A 24,524-nucleotide genomic window follows, 5' to 3' on the forward strand; every position below is an offset into this window, starting at 1 on the left:
CGTTGTACAGGCGGCTTCGGCGCGCTTGTTAAAAAGCATCTCCTCTCTTGCGAAAGAAATTTCCGGACGGGCTTTCCCACGAACAAACGAGCCTTGAAAAGGCAAAAAATTTCGAAAGAAACGGCAGTCGTTTGAAAAGCGGTGAAAGAGACCTGCTTATCGCGGCTTTTCTCCGTTACGGGCACAATAAGCTGATACTTGATTTTATTCAAAAGAGGCCGCGCAGCACTGAAAAAGGCTGTCTTGACCGCGCCGTTACAAATTTCGCAGGGCTCCTCTTCCACCGCGCTGCCGACGAATAAACGCGTTCAAGCGAACCCGCCTCTCAATGGCTTCCTTCCTTTGAATAGCGGAAATTCATTCGGATAAACGGCCCACGAAATTAACCTTACCATCTTTAATTAAAAAATTCACGAGCCATTTACTTTTCTTCTTTCGATTCTTCAGCCTCGTTTTTCTTATTTCCACGTTGGTAATCTCGCTCTTTCTATCTCGACGCGAACAAGCCTCCTTTTTCTCCTATCTCGATTTCAAGCCTCGTCTTTGTTTTATCCACGTCACGACGTTCCTAACTATTTCTCCTCTGTAGTTTCTATATGTTACAAAATAACGTCGTATATTCGAGGTGTGTCGTTCGAGAACGAACTTCGTTGCCAATTATCGTCGAACCTAGAACAAGAGATTCACCGACGGTTGTTTAAACGTATTATTTTATCGTACGACGTTTCGACAGTTGCCAGATTACGCCATTTAAATTTCAAAGAGACTCCATTGTATTCGTAGACTAATGGCTGGAACTCGTGAAAATTGTATCGAACACAGGCCGTTTCTCTTTCTCGTTTAGTTTCCAGATCTCGAAAGTCTGCTCGAGTAGCGTAGCCGAACAATTCCCTTCGTGACTTTCTTCCACCAGGAGTCGACCATCGTTCCACTGGAATCGCGAAAGGAGACCGTAGGGAGATCGTATTTCGTCCACGCCAGACGAAACGTCCCACAAAGTGACACCATCTCTTGCAAGATTTATCGCGAGGTTCGAATGGATCCAGCCGACGTTGTTGCCCGGCTTTCATCTCGACATCGGTCCGTCCAGAATTCCGGACAAAAAGCAGCCGGACAAAGAGGGCTCTGAGCTTCAGTAAAGTACTTCCTTCAATCCATAGTGATAAATGTGTCGTGCAAATCGCCTGTTTCAAGGCGTCGCCATTAATTTACCCCATGTGGGCGAGCCAGGTCGTTTGTATCCGCGCCTAAGCTTTTTATCGTTCTTCCCTAGGCTTTCTTAAGGATCTTTAAAAAATTCTGAAATGTTTATCGAAGTCTCTACGATCAGTTTTTCAGCCGCGCGTTTAAAAGAGTTTGCCCGTGGAAAATAGAGATTCCCTTTCAGGACATTCAACAGTGAAATTTCCTCTCGGAGTATAAACGACTGTTCGTAAAGTTACCTGAGCAGGTAAAATTATCTCGAAACAAGATTAGAGAGAAACTTCATCAACGAATCGAGCAATTCTTCGTGCAGAGGTTAAGAGGAAGTCAAAAGCTTTCTTTGTTCCCTCCAACATCGCACATTTCCAAAGTTATTCCGCATACCGCTTGTAAATTCTACCCTTCGAGATCTTTTTCACCGAGTTACCAAGGACGAAGGATCGTTAGCGGCAGAGGTAATCTCTTAATTGTCCTCGCGTTTCTGTATTCAGCATCGGGGGTGTCCTTGAAGTGGCGCATACTTTTCACGCGTAAAACAGCCAGCCCGCAATTACCGCTAATTGCGTCCCATTCTCTCTCTCTCTTTTTCTTGCTCGTCATTGAAAAAGAACTTATAGCTAGTCAGGAGTTCGTCACGTAGAAAATTCGTTGAAAATTGTCGTGGACTGTGAGCGTGATATCCTTGCTCCGTGGTGTTTTTCCACGGAAATGGCGGTCGCGCTCGACTTACCGGGAATGCTGGTACCAAGAGCGACGAAAACCACCGCGGTAACCGAGTCCTTGATTCCCAGGGTGCAGCCGAAGTAGGATGCGACGTCTCCGATTACCGCCGTCACCACACCGATTCCGAATATGCTGATGACAAAGCACAGGTAACCACCGGCGATATCTGAAAACCGATACAGTCCAGTTTCAGTAAATTGCATAGCTGCTGCACGTGGAAACCTATCGAATTGCCAGGACAATTATTTCCGCGAGGATTACAGACGCGTGTCGGAAAGATTCTAACGAGGCAAGAAATTTCGTACAGTTCGAAGAGAACGACATTTCGTCATTATTTGATACGCTAGAACTTCGTTTATTTATACGAATTTGTTAGTTAAGTTGGTTAACAGTTAATTGGTATTCATATGGAAGCGATTCTACATGCAAAAATAAGTGGGGAAAGGAGAGTAACGATTTTTTCGTTCAAGGTTTCGTTTTCAAGAAAAATTGCTTCTTCTTATTCTTGTTATCTTATCTCCGGAATATCGATTATTACCTTCCTTCATTCGGCATTTAAATCGTATGGTTTCATGAATAATTCACGAAGAATTATTTTATTAAACAGCAAGCAGGAATCTTGACGTTGTTCATGTTTAATAATGCGGACGCGAGTAGAAACACAAGTTCCGTAACTCGAAACTTCCAGTTAATACACGGGTAGCTGATGGCTTTTCAAACTTTCCTATTTCGAAAAATATTATCCTTTCCTTTACGACTTATCTTTGCACGTAGAATCATCGCTTGATTGGTACCATGACTTCGAAGACAGTCTGTACGTATAACAGGAGTTCGTTAATTCTCCCAATTATTTGTAATTTGCGTTCAGATAAATAGATTTCGATTAATCTCATGGCTAAGATCTGGAAATATGGTAAATCAGTTTTATCTAAAGATCTCTGATAATTTGCATAATTATAATTGAGTCACTCTCGCGTCGAAAACGAAGAAAATATGGTTTGCCTTACGTTTACGGAAACACTTAATAGCCTCTAATGCCGAAAAGTAAAAACCTGAAGCAGCAAATAATTAAAGAAACGTATAAATAGAGAAATAAATATGAATGTTACGTACTGGTAGTTAACGCACTGACGGCGCTAGTATCGCGACACCTTAAACGTAAAATATACGTGAAAAATTCTCCCAAGCTGAAATTACTCCGGTTATTTGTATTCGCCTGTTGGAACAATCTTCGTTGCGCGGAAAATACATCATAGTTTCGTAATTAAGTCAGATTAGCCGAGAAAGACGTCGCACGTTCTTGTTACTGATATTAACGAGGGAGAAGCAACGGAGTCGTTTGAATTAAATAACGCGCCGACGTTTGTTTGCGCTTGCGAAGCGTTGGCACACAAGCACGATTAAAGCGTTAATTAAGCTCGTCGGACGGTGGTGTATATTTTTCTCTTCGGAGTCCTTTCCATTTTGATTAAACGTTCGCATCACAAGGCGCATAAGCCGGTCACACGATTAATTTCTTTTCGCGATTCGTCTTCCTTCCTAACGTCTCGGCTCTGTGACATCCAAGATTCGTATTACATATTCGTCGTTTAATATTGAATTAGACATAAAATTAGACGGTTCGAGGGAATCGACGTTCGAAACAAGATTCGCAAACACGTGCAATACACGTCGTGTTTACTGGAAAATGGTAGCAAGCGATCTTCGACACGATGCGACACCGATGTGTCTTAACTTTGATCAGCGTACTGGAAACCGTGGCTGTGTTTGCTAATCAGCATAAGCTCTTCAAGTTCATGCTAAGTAAACGCGAGGGGATTAAGGATACCCAGTTATCTCAACGCCTGAGAATGATGTTCAGCCACTCGTATCTTGTTTGGAGAATAGATCGCTCGACGATGCTTAATTGGTGAAGTTTCGCAACGATGCTTCTCCGTATTATTTGTCTCCGTATTAGCTCTGTTATATATTTTTCGACCCCAGTGGCGACGTTTTTTTATTAAATTTTTCACAACAGATCTGGCATTCTTCATCTGGCCGTGAAACCAGTTTATCCTGCATCGAGTGAGGAATTTGGAACACGAGGTCGGATCGAGCTTCAATCATGTGGTGGAAGAGTTTCGCGAAGTTTCACGTACGGCTAGCCGCACTTTCATCGAGGCGATGGATCACTTGGATTTCCATTTGCTCGTCGTGGCGAATTATTTGTTCCCGACATTCCTGCCGGGGAATTGTAGCCTTGACGGTTCGCCGATCGATATAGATGAATTCCGCGAGGCAAATGGAATCGTCGTGTTACGAGCGCAATTTCCATTCCACACGTTCGTTTGTATTCGCGTACCCGTTCTTTCGCCTCCGTGTTCTTTTTCCTTTTTCCTGCCAAGGGGATTAATTCGTCGAACGACAACGCGGGGCTGTTTACGTTCGATTAATGTGTGCCGGTTTTTTTCCACGTACTTTCTCAACAGCCCGAGTCGTCTCGCTATTCTCATTGCCAGCGTCAAAGGAATTCCTCGAATTCGCTAGCTCCGGCTCTGTTTTTCCGAACGACGAAGTTGCGATAAAGGAAATTAGAACAGTTGGTTAATGAGGTGCTCGAGAGAGTCCCTTTGAATTAAACAAAGCCGACGATCAGAGCTACAAGGAAACTGTAGAACAGCAAGAGACGAGAATCTCTGGCGTTTCGGTAAATTCCAAACTGTCCCGACGACAAGCGGAGGCTTAACTCTTGAACTTTAATAGAAGCGAGTTGCACGGCCGACGCGCACGCGCTAACGTTGCACCAGATGCACACTCGTAGACCAGCAAGTTTCCCGAGTCCCATTAGACCGAACAATGAGCTTTTTGTGTAAGCTTGTCATCGATGTCAAACGTCCTGATCGTTAGAGAGTGGTTTATCGTGGCGAGGATCGCTTACCAGGCGACGCGGGATTAGGATTGAGATCGAGCGACTCGTGTAACCGTCAGGATTACGACAGCAATCCTTCCGCTGTAAATGCGTCTCGGCATGTCGAAGACGTCTCGACCTTAATCCTTCTCATAGCGGAACCTTGGTCTCCTTGGTTCACCGAAATCGTACGATTCCAGCTAGTTTCGCTTGTAACACGGGAACAGGGCGAATTTCGCATTATCATCATCGAACGACGATCACCAAACCTGACCGTTTACTTTATTGTTTACTTGGAAAGTCAAAGAGTCGCAGATAATCGGGGGGATTTTACTAAAAAGCTTTCCAGAATTCCGCAATCTTTCGGTTGAATCTGCAAAAACCCTGTAGGATTTGGAAATTTTGCTAGAAAGGTAAGGGCGTTTTTAGATCGAAAGGAGCTTTCTCTGAGATCCGCAAGATCTTTATAGAACGGGAATATTTCACAAGAATTTACAGACGATTCGGTAGAGTTTGACAATTTTACTAGAGCTGTTCTACGTCGGACGGTCATTTTATGGGAATTCGTGAAATCCTTTTTAAAACTAGGACACTTTTTTTATTAGGATTAGGCAAACAGAATTCTAGTGGAATTGGAAATCTCACTGGAAGGATAATTCCAGATCGTAAAAACTTTTCATTGCAGTTGGAATTTTTCGCTGGAATCTACAGAGATTCTTTAGGGTCCGCAAATTTTACTAGAGGTATGAGATCGCAAGATTGGAATCTATAGAAATTCCATAGAGAGCAGAAATTTAACTAGAACGTGTAAGAATATTCTACATCATGGAAATTCTGGTTACAGCCCGTGAAAATTCCCCAGACAATGGAAAACAAGGGGAATTATGGTACAAGTTAATACGTGTTCGAGAAGATCGAGGATCGCGTTCACGCGTTTGATTACTTTTGGGAGATCGTTGAACGGAGCAGTCCGAGATGGATGGAATTGCCGGAGATCCGTGGAATTTTATTTCGCTCGACGAAAGTCTGGCTTCTCTCATCGTCTACGTTTCTAAAGTTCGTAAACAGGGTCGGTTAACCGCCACTGTTCTGGAATTTGTATCTGACGTCTGATCCTCTCGTAGATCCTCGAAATCTACCGACCCACGAAGGAACTTTCCTGCAGGATTTCCAAAGTTCGTAACGACTGTAGTTCGCTCAACCACGTGCGAATGCCTGCAGCACCGAAACTGTTCGAACAGGCCACGTACTCAACGAAGCAATTAATTTTCTTTTTCTTTTTTTTTTTTTTTGAGCAATAGCCATAGACGACGGTGATCGATTCCGTCGATGCGAGTTACGTGCTTTTATCTCAGCATCGAGCAGCATTTAATCCACCGACATGGGTTCTACTTTAGTCAGAAACTTGCGTAATCGCAAAATTAATAATTAAATAAGAACGAAACGATTTTCATTGTTGCTAGTATACACGTAATCGTTGATAGAAATAAAACGTCGTATTAAGAAATAGAAGAGCCATAAGTAAAGAAATTATTACGTTCAAGAGGTGGAAGATTCGATCGACGTATTAACTCGTCTTCCGGATAATAGGTTGACTGGTGACAAATTGCTCGATATCGATAACAAAACTCAAACGATTTTGAGAACACACTGAGACGACTCACGCTATTTTATTCGCCCATACCCGAATATGGTTAACGCTTCGATGGCTCTCACGCGTCACCGTTTTCCCAATAGACCCGCTTCCTACCATTATTGGCTTGTACTTCCACCCTTACAACCCTCTTTCTGTCACGCTTCTGAAAACTACCTGAGGAAATAATGGTACTACGGATATGATGATAGATGAGAGCATATGTCGCATCATGTGGCCAGAATGGTTCCTTGAATTCAATTTCAAAATGTTTCTGATGAGACACTCTTATCGTCGGACCAAAGTCACGAAGGTAAAATCCTGCTGGAAGAAATTTCCAGTAGTCAGTTTCCATCATGATCGGCACACGGAGCGGTTTCAGCAACGTGGTTTGCCAATAAATCAAGCCGCAGGTTGACCATCGACGCAGCCAATACTCGAGGAGACCAAGGATCGATATAGCCACGAGTCGACCTGAGAACGGCGTAAATGAGATCAACTAACACGCGTGGTGGATCATCGATAATATAAATCATCTTACCGCGTCCAGGACTTTTCCCGATCGATCGACTGGAGGGACGCTGATTCCATCGTGGCAACATCGATCGTCTCTCGATTTAAAATTCATGGCACGTGGTTGTTGTTTGTGGTCGCTTGACGTTAATATCCATTTAATATCCTCCGCGACAGAAACGACAATATTGCAGCAAGCTAACTGCACGTAATGACGTACAAATATATTTTACGAGTTAACATCGTCGAATATTGAATCTACGATGTGTCTATCAAAATTAGCGTCCAACTTTATAAATTGAGCCTTAATAAACCGAGACAGATTCATAGACGAACACGTAAACCTATTACATTACTTAACAAGTATTTTACATTCGATTAATCATACTTTGATAATAAATAGCGATTCTCAAAATAAAAAGGCCACGGTACGCGACAAACGGTTCTATCGATCGAAATCATTCGTTTCGATTTCATAGAAGTACACGTCGTAGAGATAAAAACTTATCATAAACGTGAAAGAAGTTCGATGGATTATCTCGTTCGTATTGCAATAATCACTTTTCACGCTGTAATAAAACTCACGGTAACTGGATTTAGCTTAATTGCCAATAAACCTACCTTCGTGCCAGATAATCGATCGTGAAACGTGGTTTCGAAAGGTGAAACGTGCATGATCGTAGGTGTTAATTCGGCGGGGCCATTTCATCGGCCGGTTCACGCCCATCTTCCGATTAAAATTATTCGTCGGCGAGGACTCAGCCGACCTTGTACAACGTACATCGACGGCCAATTTACCTAACTCTCTGTTGCGTGTAGGCGACGAGCGAGTCACCCCTTTGGTCATCCCATGAATTACACCATATTATCCGTAGTAAATTCACCGAAGCGCAGTGCGGCTCCTGCGTTCCCGCAGTTCCGCTTTGTGACGCCAGAGCCGCAATTTACCCGTCGTGTTAACGCAACGCCAACGATCGAAACGCGATAGTCGATCTTTTCTCGCGATCGATCGGAAATTGAACAGCTCGCACGGATTTTTCTCTGCGGCTGTATTGGATGTGGAGATTGACGTTCCAGATTATCGAGAGTTTCGCTCGACGGATGCCGCTTTGCAATGTATTTGCACGAGAATCTGGCTTTAAAATAAACCGGTCACTTTCATTGTGCGTATGTGGGAGGACTACATATGGGAAAGATACGATAAGATACGTGTTACGTCCGGTGACTCTTTACGTTCGAGACGGCCACCAGATGTGCGCATAGAATTAAGCGGATCGTAATAATCCTAAGGAACTGCCATAAAACGAGGCTTTTTGATTTACCGTTAAGGGCGTCAAGTGGCATACAACATCTTCGAGTCAAGAGGTTCCTTATGGTTATTGCTCTATCAGGTAAAAATAGGGGAAACGTGGCTTTTCCCATGTTTCCCAAGATTCCAGCCGCAAGCGATCAGTGGTGGGTCGATCACCACCGAACGAGAGTTTTCCTTTGCAACAGCATCGTCACCGGACTTCACTGGATCTACGACTACAGAACTACAGTCTTTATCAGGTTTTCACCCTTTGATCATTCACCTACTTAACTTATACCTTACGCACCAGCGTAACTATCTTCTTCACAAGATTGTTGAAAATATATACTATCTTTGAACTGTTGATCAAGTATTATACTACTAATTAAACCACCTCTATTATCCTAATCGAAATAGGGGATCGATCTGTTCGTGGCGTCGATTGTCTAGTCGTAACGAGAATTTACGACTCCCGTTGACGCGCTTCCTCGCGATCGCTCCGCGACTGGTCGAATAAACAATACGCATTTTTCATTTTTTACAGACGAGTAGCTTGAAACCTGGGCATTTGGTTGATTAATCGCACGTTATCCAGATTGTCGTTTTATTCGATTCTGCAACCAAACGTGCGTTTCCCTGTTCTTTTCGTAACTTTAAACATGTTACTCGTCGTTGTGAAATATTCCCAAAAATGTTATCGCTGAAAAGTTTTCAAGCAACAAATTTTCGTTACCACGAAAACACAACAGATTCGATGAAAGTCTCGCGTATACTTGACGAAAACTCGGACCTCTTATTTCTGTTCCATCCAATTTATCCATCCAGTTATGGCTTTTCCCACCTCATTTGAAACTTTCGTACCGCGGCGTAGTAGAAAGGAAATTAGACGCGTTCACCGGTTGAAGACGAAACCATTTGGATTTTTCTCTTTGTGGGTATGTCGAACTTGGAACGATTCGTGGGACGTGTTTATGGTTCGCTCGGCTTGTAGAATCACTGGTATGCTTAGCAGCTGCAGTCTCGTTAGTTTTGTTCGCCGAACGAACGTGACCCGATTACATCGTATAGATTATACTGAGCACACGTGGCACAAATCCCAATGCACCGTGGAAACACGATCCAACCGTGATACTGGTCCACCTCTCTGCATTTCGACTGAACTATTCCTCGTTTCTTTATTCCTCGTTCTTCTCTTTCTTCCATTACCCTTCACGTTCGACCGTTCCATTCTTCCGACTGTTGGAGGCCGGCCGGAACTTGACGAAATGGAAGCTCAAATTGGTTGAAAGATTTCTTCGCGCTTTGTGTCAAGGATGCTCGTAGACTCTGGATTTAAATTAAAAGCCAGCAACGAAAGAATTTCGATCGTCTCGTTCTCCGGAAAATTCTTCGTCGTATTCGGACTGTTCGACACCAGCTGTAAACGAGCATCTCGACGAAACGAAGAGACACGATGAATCCATAGTCGAAGGATTTTTCAGTGGTGTCTTGAAGATTTGGTGGATGCTGAGTTTGGACCAGAGGCTGGAAGGCGGGATATTTCGACGCGAAGTTTCTCACGGTTTGGTAAAATTGTTTCGCAGATTTGATCCGGGCTGTGTGTTTCCCCGCGGCGCAGCAAACAACGTCGAAGTGTCTGGCAAACACGCGGCGAACACGATTTGCTCAAGTCGGCAAATATGAGTCGTTAGGTTTAATGAGATCGACTCCGTAGTTCGAGGTTGAAAGACGCGCGCGTTACGTGGGTCTATCGCCTCGTAGAACAACGCGCAGGATCACGTTCATCGAAACGAATGTGCTCGTTGTCTCGGTAAATAATAAATCGTTGCGCTATCTTAAGGGAAAACAATGGCTACCGGCTTTCATATAGTTGGAGAATTTTTTCTCCCTCGCGATATCATAGCAGATGGCAACTTCGATCCAGCGGATGAGATTGAACTTGCATGTTCCACGAAGTTTCTTGCGAACGACTTGCGAAACTCTCTTTCGCCATAAATCTCTGGCACGGGAATTATTATTCGAAAAAGATCGCGCGTCACGCGTGTCGTAATAAATCTTGGACAAAATTCGCAAAGAATCACGAGGGAGGCGCGTTCATCGGAATTTCAAGAAAAAGAAGAAGAGAACTCGTCGTGCGCATGGCTCGTGACTCTGAAAACGTTTATCCAGCATAGTGTAAAATATCGAAACCGACGAAAAAAGTTTGAATAGGAGACGTAGAGCTTTGGAACGAAGGTTTAATTAAGCGGAATAAAGGTGGGAGAAACGAGTGGTTCGCAGATTCGACGCGTCAGCAATATTTTATCGAAGCGTATCGCGCATGGTATGACACGGCCGCGATTTTTGACTTTATTCCCATTCCTCGAGGGAGAAAGCCTCGTGTTTGTATCATGCACCGAAGCATTCAACGCGACGTTGATTTATAGGCGAAACTCGCCGCTCACTGTGGTTCACTGTTAGCTAAAGAACGGGAATAAACAAAGTCAAGCGCCGCGCCGGCAGCTTGATACAGTACTTTCGAGAGCTTTTGCCAATTCAGCAGGCTTTTGCGTCGTTGTCCGATTGTGCCCGGCAAAATAAAGCGCATTCCTTTTTCCACCTTGCGGTCTTTCCGCTCCGCCTTCCTCTCTTTTCCCTTGGACGTTCGTTCTTTAGCCGGGCTTCTCGCCGTTCCTTTTTTCGTCCCCCTTTTCCAGACCCTCGGACACGCCAGGTTGCTCCGGAGACAATGTATTATTCACCTTCGCATACAACCTCCTTGGCCGTGTACCGCGACAGCCCTTTTCTCTTCGTTAATCCGGAGATCGATCCGTCGCGGATCTCCTCGCAAGAATTCCAGCGGAAAATCTTTTCGCGCCATTCGAATCCCTTTCAGCCTTTAAGCGACCAATTTCGAACACAATCCGACTGTAACGTCGAAGACGAGAGCAGGGGATTCTTTTCAATTTCCTCGTCCGCTCGAATATTCCTCCCTGGCGTATATATCCATTTTCCATTTCCACTTCGAAGCAAATAACGAAAATTCAAGATACAGCTTCCACGGTGGATCGTGGTTATTCCAGAAGTTCATTCTGGCAATCAGTTATGTAGAAGCGCGGAGAGTACCGCCATTCGCGTAGTTCCGTAACTTCCGGATTCCAGTTCGATGCCCATGGAACAACGATTCGGAAAGCTGGTTCACGGTTAAAATCGCGAGAATAGAACAAAGAAACGGACTGTGCGCCATCCTGTTCCACTTAATACGGTTTTTACAGCGTGCCAGTAGTATAGGAACGTGTCGTGTCAGACACTACGACGAGCCCTTCTCTCACACACGATACGTATTCCTGGAGCGCTGGTCGCGCTTATCCAAGCATTTTCGATGCAGAACGTCGCGAGACCGTGAAAGTTTCGCGGGGAAGCCGGGCGCGAAAAGAAATTTCGGTGAAACTTCCGAGGGAACTTGCGAAGATAGAAGTTAATGGCTTAACGAGAGCCAGGGCGTTAGACGTCACTGGAAAACGGATAAAGTTGCTCGATAGGAAAGTACAAGGGTGTCGCAGCGAGATAGCGAGCAACCTCATTTTCCACTTTCCGGATATTTGCATCTAAAAGTCGCTGAAACGATGAAATCACAGATTCTGCGACTGACTCGATTTCGCCACGGAACGAGACGAGCTCGACGACTTTCTCTCTATTTTATCATCCTTTAATGCGCTCTATCTACAGTACTGTGTGCGAACGAACGATTTTTATAAAATTCTTCGTTTATAAAATATTAGCACGATACGAAGGCAGCGTATTACCAAAATTGTCTCTCTGTTTAAATTTGCAGCGTATTCTTTCACACCATCGCTCCCTTTAAAGCTTTGAGAATATTGTTATAATATAACGATATCAAAGATATCAGGAATTTTGGTTGTTTCAATATCGAATATCGGAGTTGTCCTCTTTTTCGAATGGAAATTTCGTCGTCGTGTACGTTTGATCGCGTCACGCTGTGGCGGTATCGTGACGAATTTCCGCGATGAACAATATCAGGAGCATGATATCCACGTAAGCTTGATAATAGTTATTGTGACAGTAGTGGACGCAATGGTAATAACGTTGGCGGAATAGTAGGGTGTGTCATTATGTTGGTCAGTGCTTGGAATTCGATGTCCTGTATGGAATACAGACAGAGGTGTTCGCGTGAATTGTACAGAGTCTCGAACGATGCGACGCGATGTAAACGCCGGGCTAATTGCATGGTACACAATAGAACTCCGCTCTCTCTCTCTCTCTCTCTCTAACTCTCTCTTCGTTTGATTTTCACTTCCTCCCACGTTGTGCTGCATTCTGTGCAGAATCTGATAGGAAGTCGGTCATCCCGGACATCGAGCCTTTAAATAATATCCACGGGGCAATCAATCATTTATCGCGCTAACGAAGCAAACAGCGATGTTCGCGTTTTTCGTGTCAGACTGCAATTTTGGAAAAACCAACTGATCGAAGTTGATCGCGCGTCGAATGGGAGACGAGAGAGGATCGTTGCAAGCGGAGGAACCGAAGAGTTTTTAATCTTCTACCTACTTGTAGGATTAGCGAAGGACCCTCTGTGAGATTAATAAGAAAATCTCCGGCAAAAAGTCGTTCGTTTACTTTGCAAATCAGACGAGTAGCGTGTTCTAGCCACTTGAGAAGATTAAGCGTTTAATCGAAATGTAGCTAATCTTTGGTTTTTTTCGAAAAGAAAAAACAGCATTTCTCGTTCATGTCTCTATAATCGTCCAAATTTTCTTTTTTCTTTTTTAACATCTTGTGCCTTGTGAAAAAATTTACCACGGTCATCACGATATTCGTTTCTACGTTTGTACATGATAAAAATCACAGCATTCGTTCTGGCTGCCTTATCACGTCGTAGCTTCGCGCGTTTATTCTGCTATCGCGACATCCTGGGGAGAAAGGGATCGCATACGTTGCGGGCAACGTTTCTAGGGTGCTCCTGGCCTATTTCTCCTTCGCTACTACAGGCTATGCTATCCGATCCTTTCAGCCACTCGTTGAAAGATTCACGATAAAACGTGTGACTGACGTACCGACCTATCTGATGCGTTATTCGTCTCGTGTTTTCAACGCGGGATACATTTCAGATAACGTTGTTGCCTGCCTTGGTGGATTTTCTAACCAGCGAAAAAGAATAGGAAAGAAAAGGGGATGAAAAGAGGAAGAAAAACTGGAAAGTCAAGTGAATCTGGTTTAATTTACAGTCGAAGAAGCTGGAACGTTTTAAAGAGACCGAAATTACGTAGAAAAGTCATCGTTTCAGCCGACGATGAATTTCTTTTTCTCAACAAACGGTGTTCCATTCTCCTTTCACTTTATTCTCAGTTCATTCCGCGAAGTACGCGTCTCGTTCGTCTTTACGGAGAAAATAAAAATACCGTATCCCGATGAATGACAACGCGAAAGAGAATTTACCGTCTCGTACACGGATCGTTACCGTTCCAGCCATTTTCGTGGCATTATTCGTTGCCATTACCCAGTCTATTCTCGTTGAACGCGGCGAAATTCAATTTCTTCCCTTTCCTTGTGCCCGTGTTACGCGATAAACAGCTAAGTAATAACGTTCGGAAACACGAGAAGATGCAGCCATGTACACTGCTATACGGCGCCTTAAAACTTTTTTCCCCTTCCAGTTATTTCGTTTCTGCCTTCCAGAGTGGGATCACGCGACTCGTGAAAGCCGAAGACAGTAGCCCCGTGCCTCTTTATACTGCAGCAGCCCTGGTAATTGATAAAATTACTTTCGTTCGATGTTAAGACGCTCTAAGAAAAATTATTCGCAGAAACGCAGGGGAAATTATTACAATATGCACGAGCGTATCCATTCTCTGAGAAGGCGGAATCGCAGACAGGCATCCCATCGTTAAACATAAAACGACAAGAATAAAATGATATTTAACGATGAAATAGGAAGCAGAGAATAATTGAACTGTACGAGACAACGTCGCTCGACTCGATTCTTTCGAACTCTGTCTCGCTCAACTCTGACACTCGATTATTCCTCCACGATTCGCTTCTTCGTTTCTCAATCATATCGCAGTCATAAACGTCTCGTACGTACAGCGTACGTTCTCTCTGAGCATATTACGATGTTCCGCATAAAGTTCTCATTGGTAAAACGTCGGAATACTTTCGCTGTATGCAGACGCAGAGTGAGCTGGCGGTGCGGCTTGTTTGCGTTCGCCAATGAACGTTTCGCAATCGACATTAATATAAAGGAAAGAAGATCGGTTGCGCTGGGAAACCACAACCGGAATAAATTAAACTGCTTCGTCCGACCGTTCAGGGCCGCGGATCGTAATTGCGCGGATATTTTTCTCAATTAAAAGCGTAATTCCGTTTGCCGGTGAAGTTTCCGAGCGGGCCAGCCGGCGGGTTGCGTTTACTGTAAAAATGAACACCGGTTAGCAATGTCGATCGATATCCGGCAGCCTGCCGGGATTGCGAGGCCTGCGGAAATTACCTGCGGAAATTTCATTTCACCGGGTTAGGCTCTAATACCGGTCGAGAGCTATTGCTCTGTGTATACTAGATAGTAATACCGAGATATGCTAGACGTATGCTCATATTACTACTACTTAACGCGTTCGTCCAACTTTTTATCCGGCAAACTTTCCATCATCGCCGATTTTTTATGGCTGCGCCGAAGGACACTCGTGATAGATCATTATGCGTTTTCGATGTTGTCGTTCGGACAAATCATGATTTCGTATTAACGCTGGCTGGAATTCCCGCTAGAAGATAATTCCAGTTTCTCTCTATTTCGAATTAACAAACTAGAGAGGTTTCGTGTACGGGGGGCTTGATCATGATGGATCGTTCCCGGTTGACCATATTTTCGTTCAGCAGCGGTTACAAGATAATTAACGCCCCGATCGTCCATGACCAATGCTCTGGATTTTCCCAACACCGGTGATAGATGGCTGGAAATATTCGCGGAAAGGGACGTTGAGTCTTAATTCGACGTTAAATCCTAATTTACGGTGATGCGGCACATATTGCGTAGTCGTGGAATATCGCGTGAACGTGTGCGGTAGGCCATTCTTGCAACACGAGTCGGCCGCCGTGTGCAAGCTAGTCTTGAGAGTGAGTTTAAGCTGGAATGCGGGTTATCTGACTTACCTTCCTTCCCCTATTTCTAGCCAGGTTTATGATCCACTGGTTTATCATAAGCCAGCCTGGAACGGCTCTAATGAAGTCCAACGCGAGAGGCGAATAACAGGCAGTCAGCTATTTCGCAATTTACCGCCTCAGGAAATGGAAGCTTGCAATCGTCGCCAGTCATCTTTACGATTCGACAGTTGTTCCTTCGACGATTACCAATTTGACGAAGGGCCGACCAATTTGACGGAGGGATATCATTTTTAGAATCAGAATCGGTATCTTTCTTCTTTTCTTTTTCTTAGCATTTTACTGTTTATTTTACTATTCTAATTAGCGTATTTATCTTATGATGATAATGAGACACTAGTGAGTTTCTTCTTATTTACAGGTAACTCTAACTCGTTTTTCGACATCGATGGCTAAACGTTTAAAATTAAACGAAGAGAAAGAAAGATGAAGAAACATCCCTGTTTTCGACAGTTGCAAAACAGACAGGAGATCTGAACTGAGAAGAGCGGGCTATAGCTGCAGCAAATTTCTCAGTGGAGTGATCACTTGCTCGAAAGAAAAGGTTGGAAGAGCAACTTCCGCCAGCTTACATGTACCCTAAGAACCTTTATAAGTCCATTAATATAAGTTTACGATACGTTTTATACATATTACACGAGCACATGCACGTTCCATCGGCCACGTATATTGCTTTACGTGACACACTGTTCCATAAGACCCTCGGGTGCCATCGGTTTTAGTTTACGAAGCGAGCCAGCCCGTAGCGAGGATCACGGTTTTTTCCTTACCGTGTTCTCGATATAACTTCTCGGCCAACTCTCCATTGGACAGCTGTTAAACAGATCGTGTATCTTTGCATATTTAACGGTGAAATATCGATGCGACGTCGAGCAACACCACAGAAGAAATAGAACATTTAATAAGCGATGTAATGAGTTTCCTTCGTCTGGCTTTATACGTCTCGCAGCGTCGAATTGGAAAGGAACGCGCATCAAATCCTTTGCATCGCCTCTACGCACATATGTTTGAAATAATCTCTCGAATAACAGGGCAGGCTATGTCGTTGACAGGAATTACGCATAATTTACTCGAACAGGTTTACTCGACCGCACACGTTTGCTACTTGTAAACTCTTTGATGCCAGTGTTGTCCAGCTGTGTTCCATTTTCTTTTGACATACTTTTATCTCTTTATTTTTCCGCGTTATACGTTGCCTTTTATCTCGTTTATGTTACGAAAGAGCAACGTATGCAACAAAGAGTTTGTTGTTTATTTTCGACGATTCTTAATTTCTCATTTTGTAATTATCGGCACGAATAAGCGAAGCGAAGTAAAATATAATCATCCGAGGAAGAATTGAGAGAAGAACTTCAAGAACATTTCAGAGAAAATACTTGGAGTCTGTAATACTCCAAGGAGCATCTCCAAAAGCCGCAACGTCGGATCCGCGGTATTTACAATTCCACGAGGTCTCGGCGAAGACAGGTTCTTGTTGTTCGTTCCTCGATTATAATTATGAACGTACTTACACGCGGCCGGAGGGCATTTGCATCGCGAATTATTCCGCAGAACCGGAGAATGCGAAAGCGCGACAGAGCAGTAACGCGAATCCAAACGGATCCGTAATTTGTTTTTCGTCGGTGGAAATTAGAATTTCATTACGGTTTGGTCACAGCTGCAGCCATTTTGTAGATACACGCGCACGTATCGCGTGGAAACTTTTTGCAATCAAATTTTGGGACGTCCCCACCTTCGCGCAATCCGCGACTGACATAAAAGTCACGTAATTTACGTCCTTTTTCCAAGCCAACTCCACCACCAAGCAACTTCCATTTACTTGTACAATTTTTTATACTCTTTCCATGTGCCCTTGCGTCTGTTGCATCCCTTCCTTTCTTCTTATCGTTTCATAATATCATAACCCTTTCGAGATTTCAATTTAAGATTAATTTAAGATTAATTATGCAATAATACGGTAAAGCAGACTACGATACGAGACTCAAGTTTTGAAGAAACTTATATGTTGATGGTCAATCTGTACCGTATTCTTAATTATGCCAATTGTTTCGCTGAAATGTAGCCTGTGTAGGCTCACGATGCAGGAGGCGGATTTACATTGCTTTCGTATTTTCTAAACTATGTTTATACGATCGTCATGCGTGTGTATATATACGTAATTTGGCTATGGCCTATTAATAAATGATATGATAATATTAATGGAAAGTTAGCTTAAGAAGAATGGCGTTATATCTCATCAGTCTCGTAAGTATCGAAGTAACCAACACGATAACGCAACAGTTTAACGCATGTTCCGTGTTTTTCTCAGATAAATGTTCCTGTACTTTTTGCAAGGGATTATCCGTATACCGTGTCTGGCTTGTAAACGTTCGAAATAATTTTGCGTGGCAGAATGAAGAGAGAGAGAGAGAGAGAGAGAGAGAGAGAGGGGGCAAAGTATCTGGCGAGTAGACAATGAAAGCCCACAAAATCTCCCCGGAGTAGCGATCCCTTCTGCAGGATAATATCATCGTGTCGAGCTTCACATTGTGGAGAGACTCTTGCCGACGTTCGCCGAAGACTTTCTTGCTAGTTAGGAGATACTTACTGTGAGTTAAAGCTCATCACAGTCTCAGAGACATCGCCTGTTATCCGATCTCAAATTTACTTCGCCATTTTTCCACCACTTATACTCCTCGGATCAATTTCGCATTCTCTCTAGCTTTCTCAAAGCACATTCTAAATTTCCTATTTTCAGATAATCTTACTTATGCAAATTTATGATTTTATTAACGTAACCGGAGGAACGGTTCATCCATCAAAAAATAACGTCACCGGACTACGGATTTTTATGCAAATTCATATTCTCGTAGACGCAAAGAGAGGAAATTGAGTCTAAAGAGGGAGAGAGAGTCGCTTGATTCTCCGAATATCGGAAGTCTACTTTAGAAATATTACTGTGGCTATACTATAGTATCATTGGAATTTTTCATAAATGCGTTATTTCGGAATCGTAGAAACGTTTTAGACAGTCAGAGAATTTTGTACAGGCCCGTAGGGATTGAAACTGGGCACCATTTGCCGATTCCTATGTTTACCTCGCCGCGCCACGAAGTTTCCTTAATCGTTGTTTCTACCACTGAAAGAAGTTATTTCTATAGAAAGTGGCTTCCGCTATTGCGATGCTTTCCTCCACTTCGTTTTATCGACTTTTTTCAAGGACTGTAGCGTTGTTTCTTTGGAAAGTGTTTTTTTTTTTTTTTTGTTTTATACATATCGAGGGATTTGCAGAAAGCAATCTCCTGATTTTTCGAAGGTTGTCGAGCACATTCTCTCTTTCAGCCGGTTGTTTCGTGTAACTCTATCTCCGGTGATTGATGGTCCCGTCAACCCGTGATCTATCGCGTTAATCACGAGATACCCCGTTACGGTTTCATTCTTTTTTTTCCCTAACAGTCATTAAACGGATCGCCGGCACTACATCGAAGGATCTCGTCGGTGTCTTAATCTTCTCGCTGCCGTTTTGATTTATCGTTTCCCTTTATCTACCATGGTACTTCCAACGAACGAATCATCGAATTACCTTTTTCTCTTTCGGCCAAACACATTATTTAGCCACCAAAGTGGATAGCTGTAACACTTCTTAAACCATTACGAACAAACAACAATGCTACGCTGTTCTTACAATTACCGTAAACTCGAATCCAAACTTCTACGATTTCCAAAGCTTACATTTATACCGCGAAATCTTCTTTATTTGTAGATAGAATTTTCGAGTCGTCGAATTCTAGGATTAATAGGATAAAAATTGTATCTTATTACTCGACCAATGGGAAGATAAGAAAATCTATGAAAGTCACATCGAACAAGTTAGAAGCTCGATTACCTCTAACTTGTTCGATGTGTAATTATATAATGGATTACTTGCATGTGCAATTATATTATTTCTTCTACGAGACTCTTCCAAACCAATTTCTACTATATTAATCAATGCTAGCCAGCTCTTTTTCCAGTTTCAATAATACTCGTTTCTTTCTATTTCTATCCTTTCGACTATATCACACGCATACGGGTCGTACCATGACCTGTACTATCGGGGTCTTCGTCAAAGAAAACGTGGGAGCAAAGGCCAAACCGTAGAGGTACGATATTTCTGTCGATAATTGTTAGGAGCGCGGCCTATGTGCATGTGCTCTCTATTTCGTGTTCGTTTGATGAAACGGGCTAAGGTACATCAGCCATTCGTTTCATTCGAGATTACGTCCTTGGACATTTTCTAGGACACTGCAGCAGCCCGCTTTCCCGCGCCAATGATCTTCACGCGGCGAGGAGCTTTCTCTCCCCTCGTTACGATCCGCGGCTATCTTGATCGTCATCCTTATCTCTGCGGAGATCTGCCACGATTCGATCGATAAACGCTGCTCGAGACAACGAGAATACTTGAAAGAGGCGATATAGCGACGCTTGCGACAATTTTTTGAAATAAATCCGTAGCATCGATCAACGATGGGATGGAAGCTGCCGGAACGTAAGTTAGAAACGAGTCGTAACAGTTTACTTTCACAGGCAGACAATTCTTCTACTAATTTTAATTTAATTTTAATTTAGAAACCACGGCTCCATTAATTTCTCAAATTCCACGCACATGCACGGGATTAATAACGAATTCTCAAGAAGAAAATGGCTCGTTTCCCATTGGGGAAGGTTAACTTCTACGGATTATTTTAAGGATTAAGGTAATAACCTTGACGATTAATAAACTTCGCCGTCGAGATTCATCCACGTTTCGCAATTTTAATCATCAGAAATAAACAATATGGAATGTTTTTAGTGATCGCGATTCGATGGCCACGGATTGTAGTTAAATTGGCGTGATCAACGCAGAGGTAGACAACGATAATGCTCAACGATAGCCAGGTCCGTGATCAGCTCGTGCGAAGAATCCTTCAGCTAAATCTAGAGAGGCTATAAAGTGGTTTTTCCTGTGGGGCGGATTATGCAGAGGGGTCGGTTTCGATCGGGCTTCGATCGGCTGCCGGGTCGACAGCCACTCGATAAAAGCAAAGAGAGAGAGAGAGAGAGAGAGAGGAAGCGCGAAGAGTGTTCGTGACACGCCCTCGAGGTAATAATTTGCGCGGTCGCTGGAGTAAATTTACATGGATGCGATCGCGTTCCTAGAATACGAATTTCGGTGGATCACGATCCTATGAACGATCCTCTATTCCTATATATTCCCCTTTAGATTTAGGTTCCTTTCTGTCCTAGTAAAAAGTGTAATTTAATCTTTAATTCAGAGAATCATCGTATGAAATTGTAACATATCGAAGTAGCGCAACATTGATCACGTTGAATCGCGTGAACGCGTCTTTCCATGAAATATTTCCTAAACGCGCGCAGAAGAAGAAGATAAAGATCTGAGTACACGGCGTAAGCACGAAGTTTCTCGCTGGAATTTTTATTCTCGCGAGGGAACTTGTCGCTAGCTGAATTTTCCCTCTCACGATCCGTAGGTTCGAGCGTTAATTTTATAATCCGCTGTCCCGCTTCACATTGAAAGACGCCGAGGACTTTTTTCGCCTCTGCGGCAACCGCTCGTCGTCGCGGCGTTTTCTTTTCCATTGGTGAAGAACCGCGATGAAAATTTAAAGAGTCTCGGAGAAGGAAGATCCGTTAGCCTCTTAACCAGTGGCCAGAGACGCCGTGTTACTATGTTAAAAAGTCAATTACTCCCTAAGGCGATTACAAGGTTTATTTAATAAAGGAACAATTACAGATGAAAGAGAAGCAAGAACTTGGAAGCGACGAGATACCAGGTCGTCTTTCATTTTCCACCTTCAGTCTGTAGGATAGAAACGTATCTGAAAATCTGAATATCCGAAAATTTGAATATGCACGAATTTAAATACGCAATTGTCGAAACGTACAGGTAGGAATTTCACAACGTTTGCGGTTAAAATAGAATTTTCTCTCTCGTAATGACGATAATCGATCGTGTGACAGGGAAAACAATATTACTTAGAATAAAAGGATATAATTGGAAACTATTACACCGTTCGTTTTATTTGGTGAATTTAGTTAGCGCCGATGTACAATATTTTTCAAATGGTATTTGATGAAAAATCGCCAAAGCGGCGAAACATAAACCTAAAAAATAACGGATGATTCGTTACACCCGATAAACATTTCACGCTTTAAAATTGTCTGAAACTAACATCGATATAATTTCTCATTTTGTAAAATTGTTACTAAAAATATTGTAAAATTATCGCTAAAGTTAGACGGGAAAACGCGACGTTATTTATGGAATGACCTGTGACATGGAGCAAGTTTTACGACTGTTTCGACTGTTGTTACGCGATGTACGCGTTTTGACGATTTTACGATCAATCGATGACCATTGACACGCGACTAGGAACACGATTACGTTTTTTCCCCTGCACCATTGTTACGAATCGAGAGTCGAGGTTGCGAGAATTCAACGACTTCATTACTTTTTTTCTGCACTCACGCTGTACGCTTTTATGACACGAATTTTCCTTTTTTGGTAAATTTCTGGTGATATTCTGTAAACGCGTATAGCAACAAAATATGGCAAATTAATTGTACTACACGCACGGTGCGCGCCATTTTACGACGCTTTTTCTCAATATTTCGTTAAACGGAATAATTATTAACGCTTGAGATGAAAAATCGTTTATGCTTTTTTCCACGCGGAGCTTATTGATCGCGGACGTGTTTTATCTCTCATGTAAAACAGAAAATCGCGTTTACGTGTTAACGCCTCGTTTTCATGCGTGCATAAAGGATGGCAAAGTACTGCTTTTTATGCAAGTTAATCGAACACTTGCCCTTTATTGGATAGAACAAGCGTAAAGCGTCGATTTTACAATTTCCAGCTTGAAATTCGATCATTTATCTGCGATAGGGAAGGAAGGAGCGATTAATTTCGCCGTTTTAAGTAATTTGCCGGCCTTAGTTAATGATTATGCGGGAAATTGTTCATTCAACAATTTCTGAAACGTTGGAATTACGCTCGATCGACAGAAATTTATTCCCAAATATTAGGAGGCTTGCGGTCAGTAACTCGAGCTCTGCGGCAATGTAGTTCAATTCCCAGTGGAAATGGACACAAACGGACATCAAAGTTGTCAGGGGTTATAGTAGCAAATTGCTATTTCCAAGCAAACTTCTCCCTTAGACATTAGAGGCAGGCAAATATGTATCTACACAGCAGTTAAAATCACAATGTTAGAAACACTGTTTTTCAAGTTTACCTCATAATTTACTACTATTTGTGCCGTTTTCTTGCTATCGTAGGTTTATTTATCAATGGAACCTTGTGGAAGTAAGTCATTTGTCTCTTGAAAATTGAAATATCACGCGTACGTATATAAGAAAAATAGGAAATAGACAAAAAAGCTGGAGTCGATCAATTCGACTTCGAAAACGCTTATACGATTCCCATCGTAACAACAACGGTGTTTAATCACCGTTGATCTAACACAAAACACGATCTTTTCGTACGAACGATGCGTTTCGATAAGGTTCGCTGCTTACAAAAATCCCTATAAAACGTAGCGAGTGGAAACTAGGAATTAGCTTCGTTGATTCTTCGAAATTGGAGCTCGACGTAGCTAATAGTAGAGGTCCATAATAGTAAGACAACTTTTAATTAACCCTTATCCTTTGTCGCGTAGTCCTTCGATGCTCGATCGTCGGAAGGGCAGTTCCAAACAACGTGAAACACACAGCGAACTAGCGGCGTTGACGAACGAAGACGAAACGATAGCAGTGCAGACGAGAAAAAGAGCGACGGGCATGTGGAGGCAGTCTAGCGTGAGTTTAAACGACGAACTCGATCCACTGGGGAAACTCGATTTCCATTTCCTGGCAGAGCCCTTCTTGCAATAAAAGTCTCGCTACCACGTTGAGCGTCTCTTGATACTCTACATGTTCTTGTAACTCACTACCTGTCCACAGTAACCCGCCGCAAGATCTTTTCCGTGAGAGAATTGTGTGCCGGTACTTACCATTTACCTGCGGCAGAATCTGTGCGATTCTTCCGCAGGACAATGAAAGATCGCCAGAAACTGTCCTCGAGGTTATCGAGATCGCTCGTCGAAGTATTTCAGGCCGGTTGTCAGATCAGTTTTATGGAGCAAATGTGTAACTTGACAGCGGACTGTCAGATAGAAATCCTCGTGACTTTCCAATCGTTCTATCGATTTGATCACCTGCCTGCCTTTTGAGTTTCTTGCCGATAACGACGTACTGTAGCTAATTTTGCGGATAACGAGCGAATTGATCCGAAGTAAGAAACCTCGGCTGGAAATTCGGTTGCACGTGACAAGAATACGCGTTGTGAGAAGAACTCTTAAAGAACGCGGTTTGTTCGAAATATAGGGAATAAATCGAATAATTAACAGCCATAAAACGGAATAATCGCTGTATCCAGCTGATATGTTCTGATACATATTAATACGATATCCAATGTACCGTTTTTAGTCCACTTAATAATTTTCTGCAAGAATTTTCCACGTGTGAATGAAAATTCGTTCCGTATCCTTGGAATCGTATGGCACGGCCTTCGTCAGATTTAATTCACTCATAAACAAGGCCACCATCTGCGATTTTTAATTTACAAAGCGGAGAAACTCGTGTCGCGGGGATACCAAAAATATTTCAGCACGTGCCTCGTACTCGACCGAGTATAAGTGGATCTCGCTTGGCTGTCGACAAGCATAACTTACGCGTGCCAGATGCAGCAACACCGCAGGAAACCGCCCTATCCCATTTCCACCATTTTCCCCGCCAGAGGAGCGTCCATTCTTTCGAGTGCAGCTCGATATCGCACAACTTACCAGTTGGTGGGACGAACGCGAACAACACCTTCCACAATAACGTCAAGCCGTGCATCAGATAATCCAAGGAGGACGGTGAGATTGGTTCACCAGCACCTTCGCCCTCGTCCTCGTCGCCGCCGCTCACCGTCAACGCCTCCGTGAACTGTTCCTTCCACGAGCTCGTTCCTGAGAATATGTATTTAGCGATTATTACGAGTAAATTCATTTTGTCGAGCATCTACGGTGATACGGAGTACTCTGGAAAATGAGAAGTGTGAATAGTTGCGAGGTGGATTT

The 24,524-nt window shown here is 43.1% G+C and overlaps 1 protein-coding gene across 1 annotated transcript in view; it reads right to left on the minus strand.

Annotated features, from left to right (window-relative positions):
• The window catches only part of LOC117207642 (sodium/calcium exchanger 3), a 121,408-nt gene that overhangs the window by 21,583 nt on the left and 75,301 nt on the right, over window positions 1-24,524 (minus strand). Inside the window, exons 5-6 of the mRNA XM_033448032.1 lie at window positions 24,246-24,413; window positions 1,934-2,092 (exon numbers count right to left, since the gene is read on the minus strand). Of these exons, the coding sequence (XP_033303923.1) occupies window positions 1,934-2,092; window positions 24,246-24,413 (327 nt within the window). The remainder of the gene's footprint in view (window positions 1-1,933; window positions 2,093-24,245; window positions 24,414-24,524) is intronic.

Source organism: Bombus bifarius, unplaced genomic scaffold (genome assembly GCF_011952205.1).
Source record: "Bombus bifarius isolate JDL3187 unplaced genomic scaffold, Bbif_JDL3187 scf7180000008039, whole genome shotgun sequence".
NCBI lineage: Eukaryota > Metazoa > Arthropoda > Insecta > Hymenoptera > Apidae > Bombus > Bombus bifarius.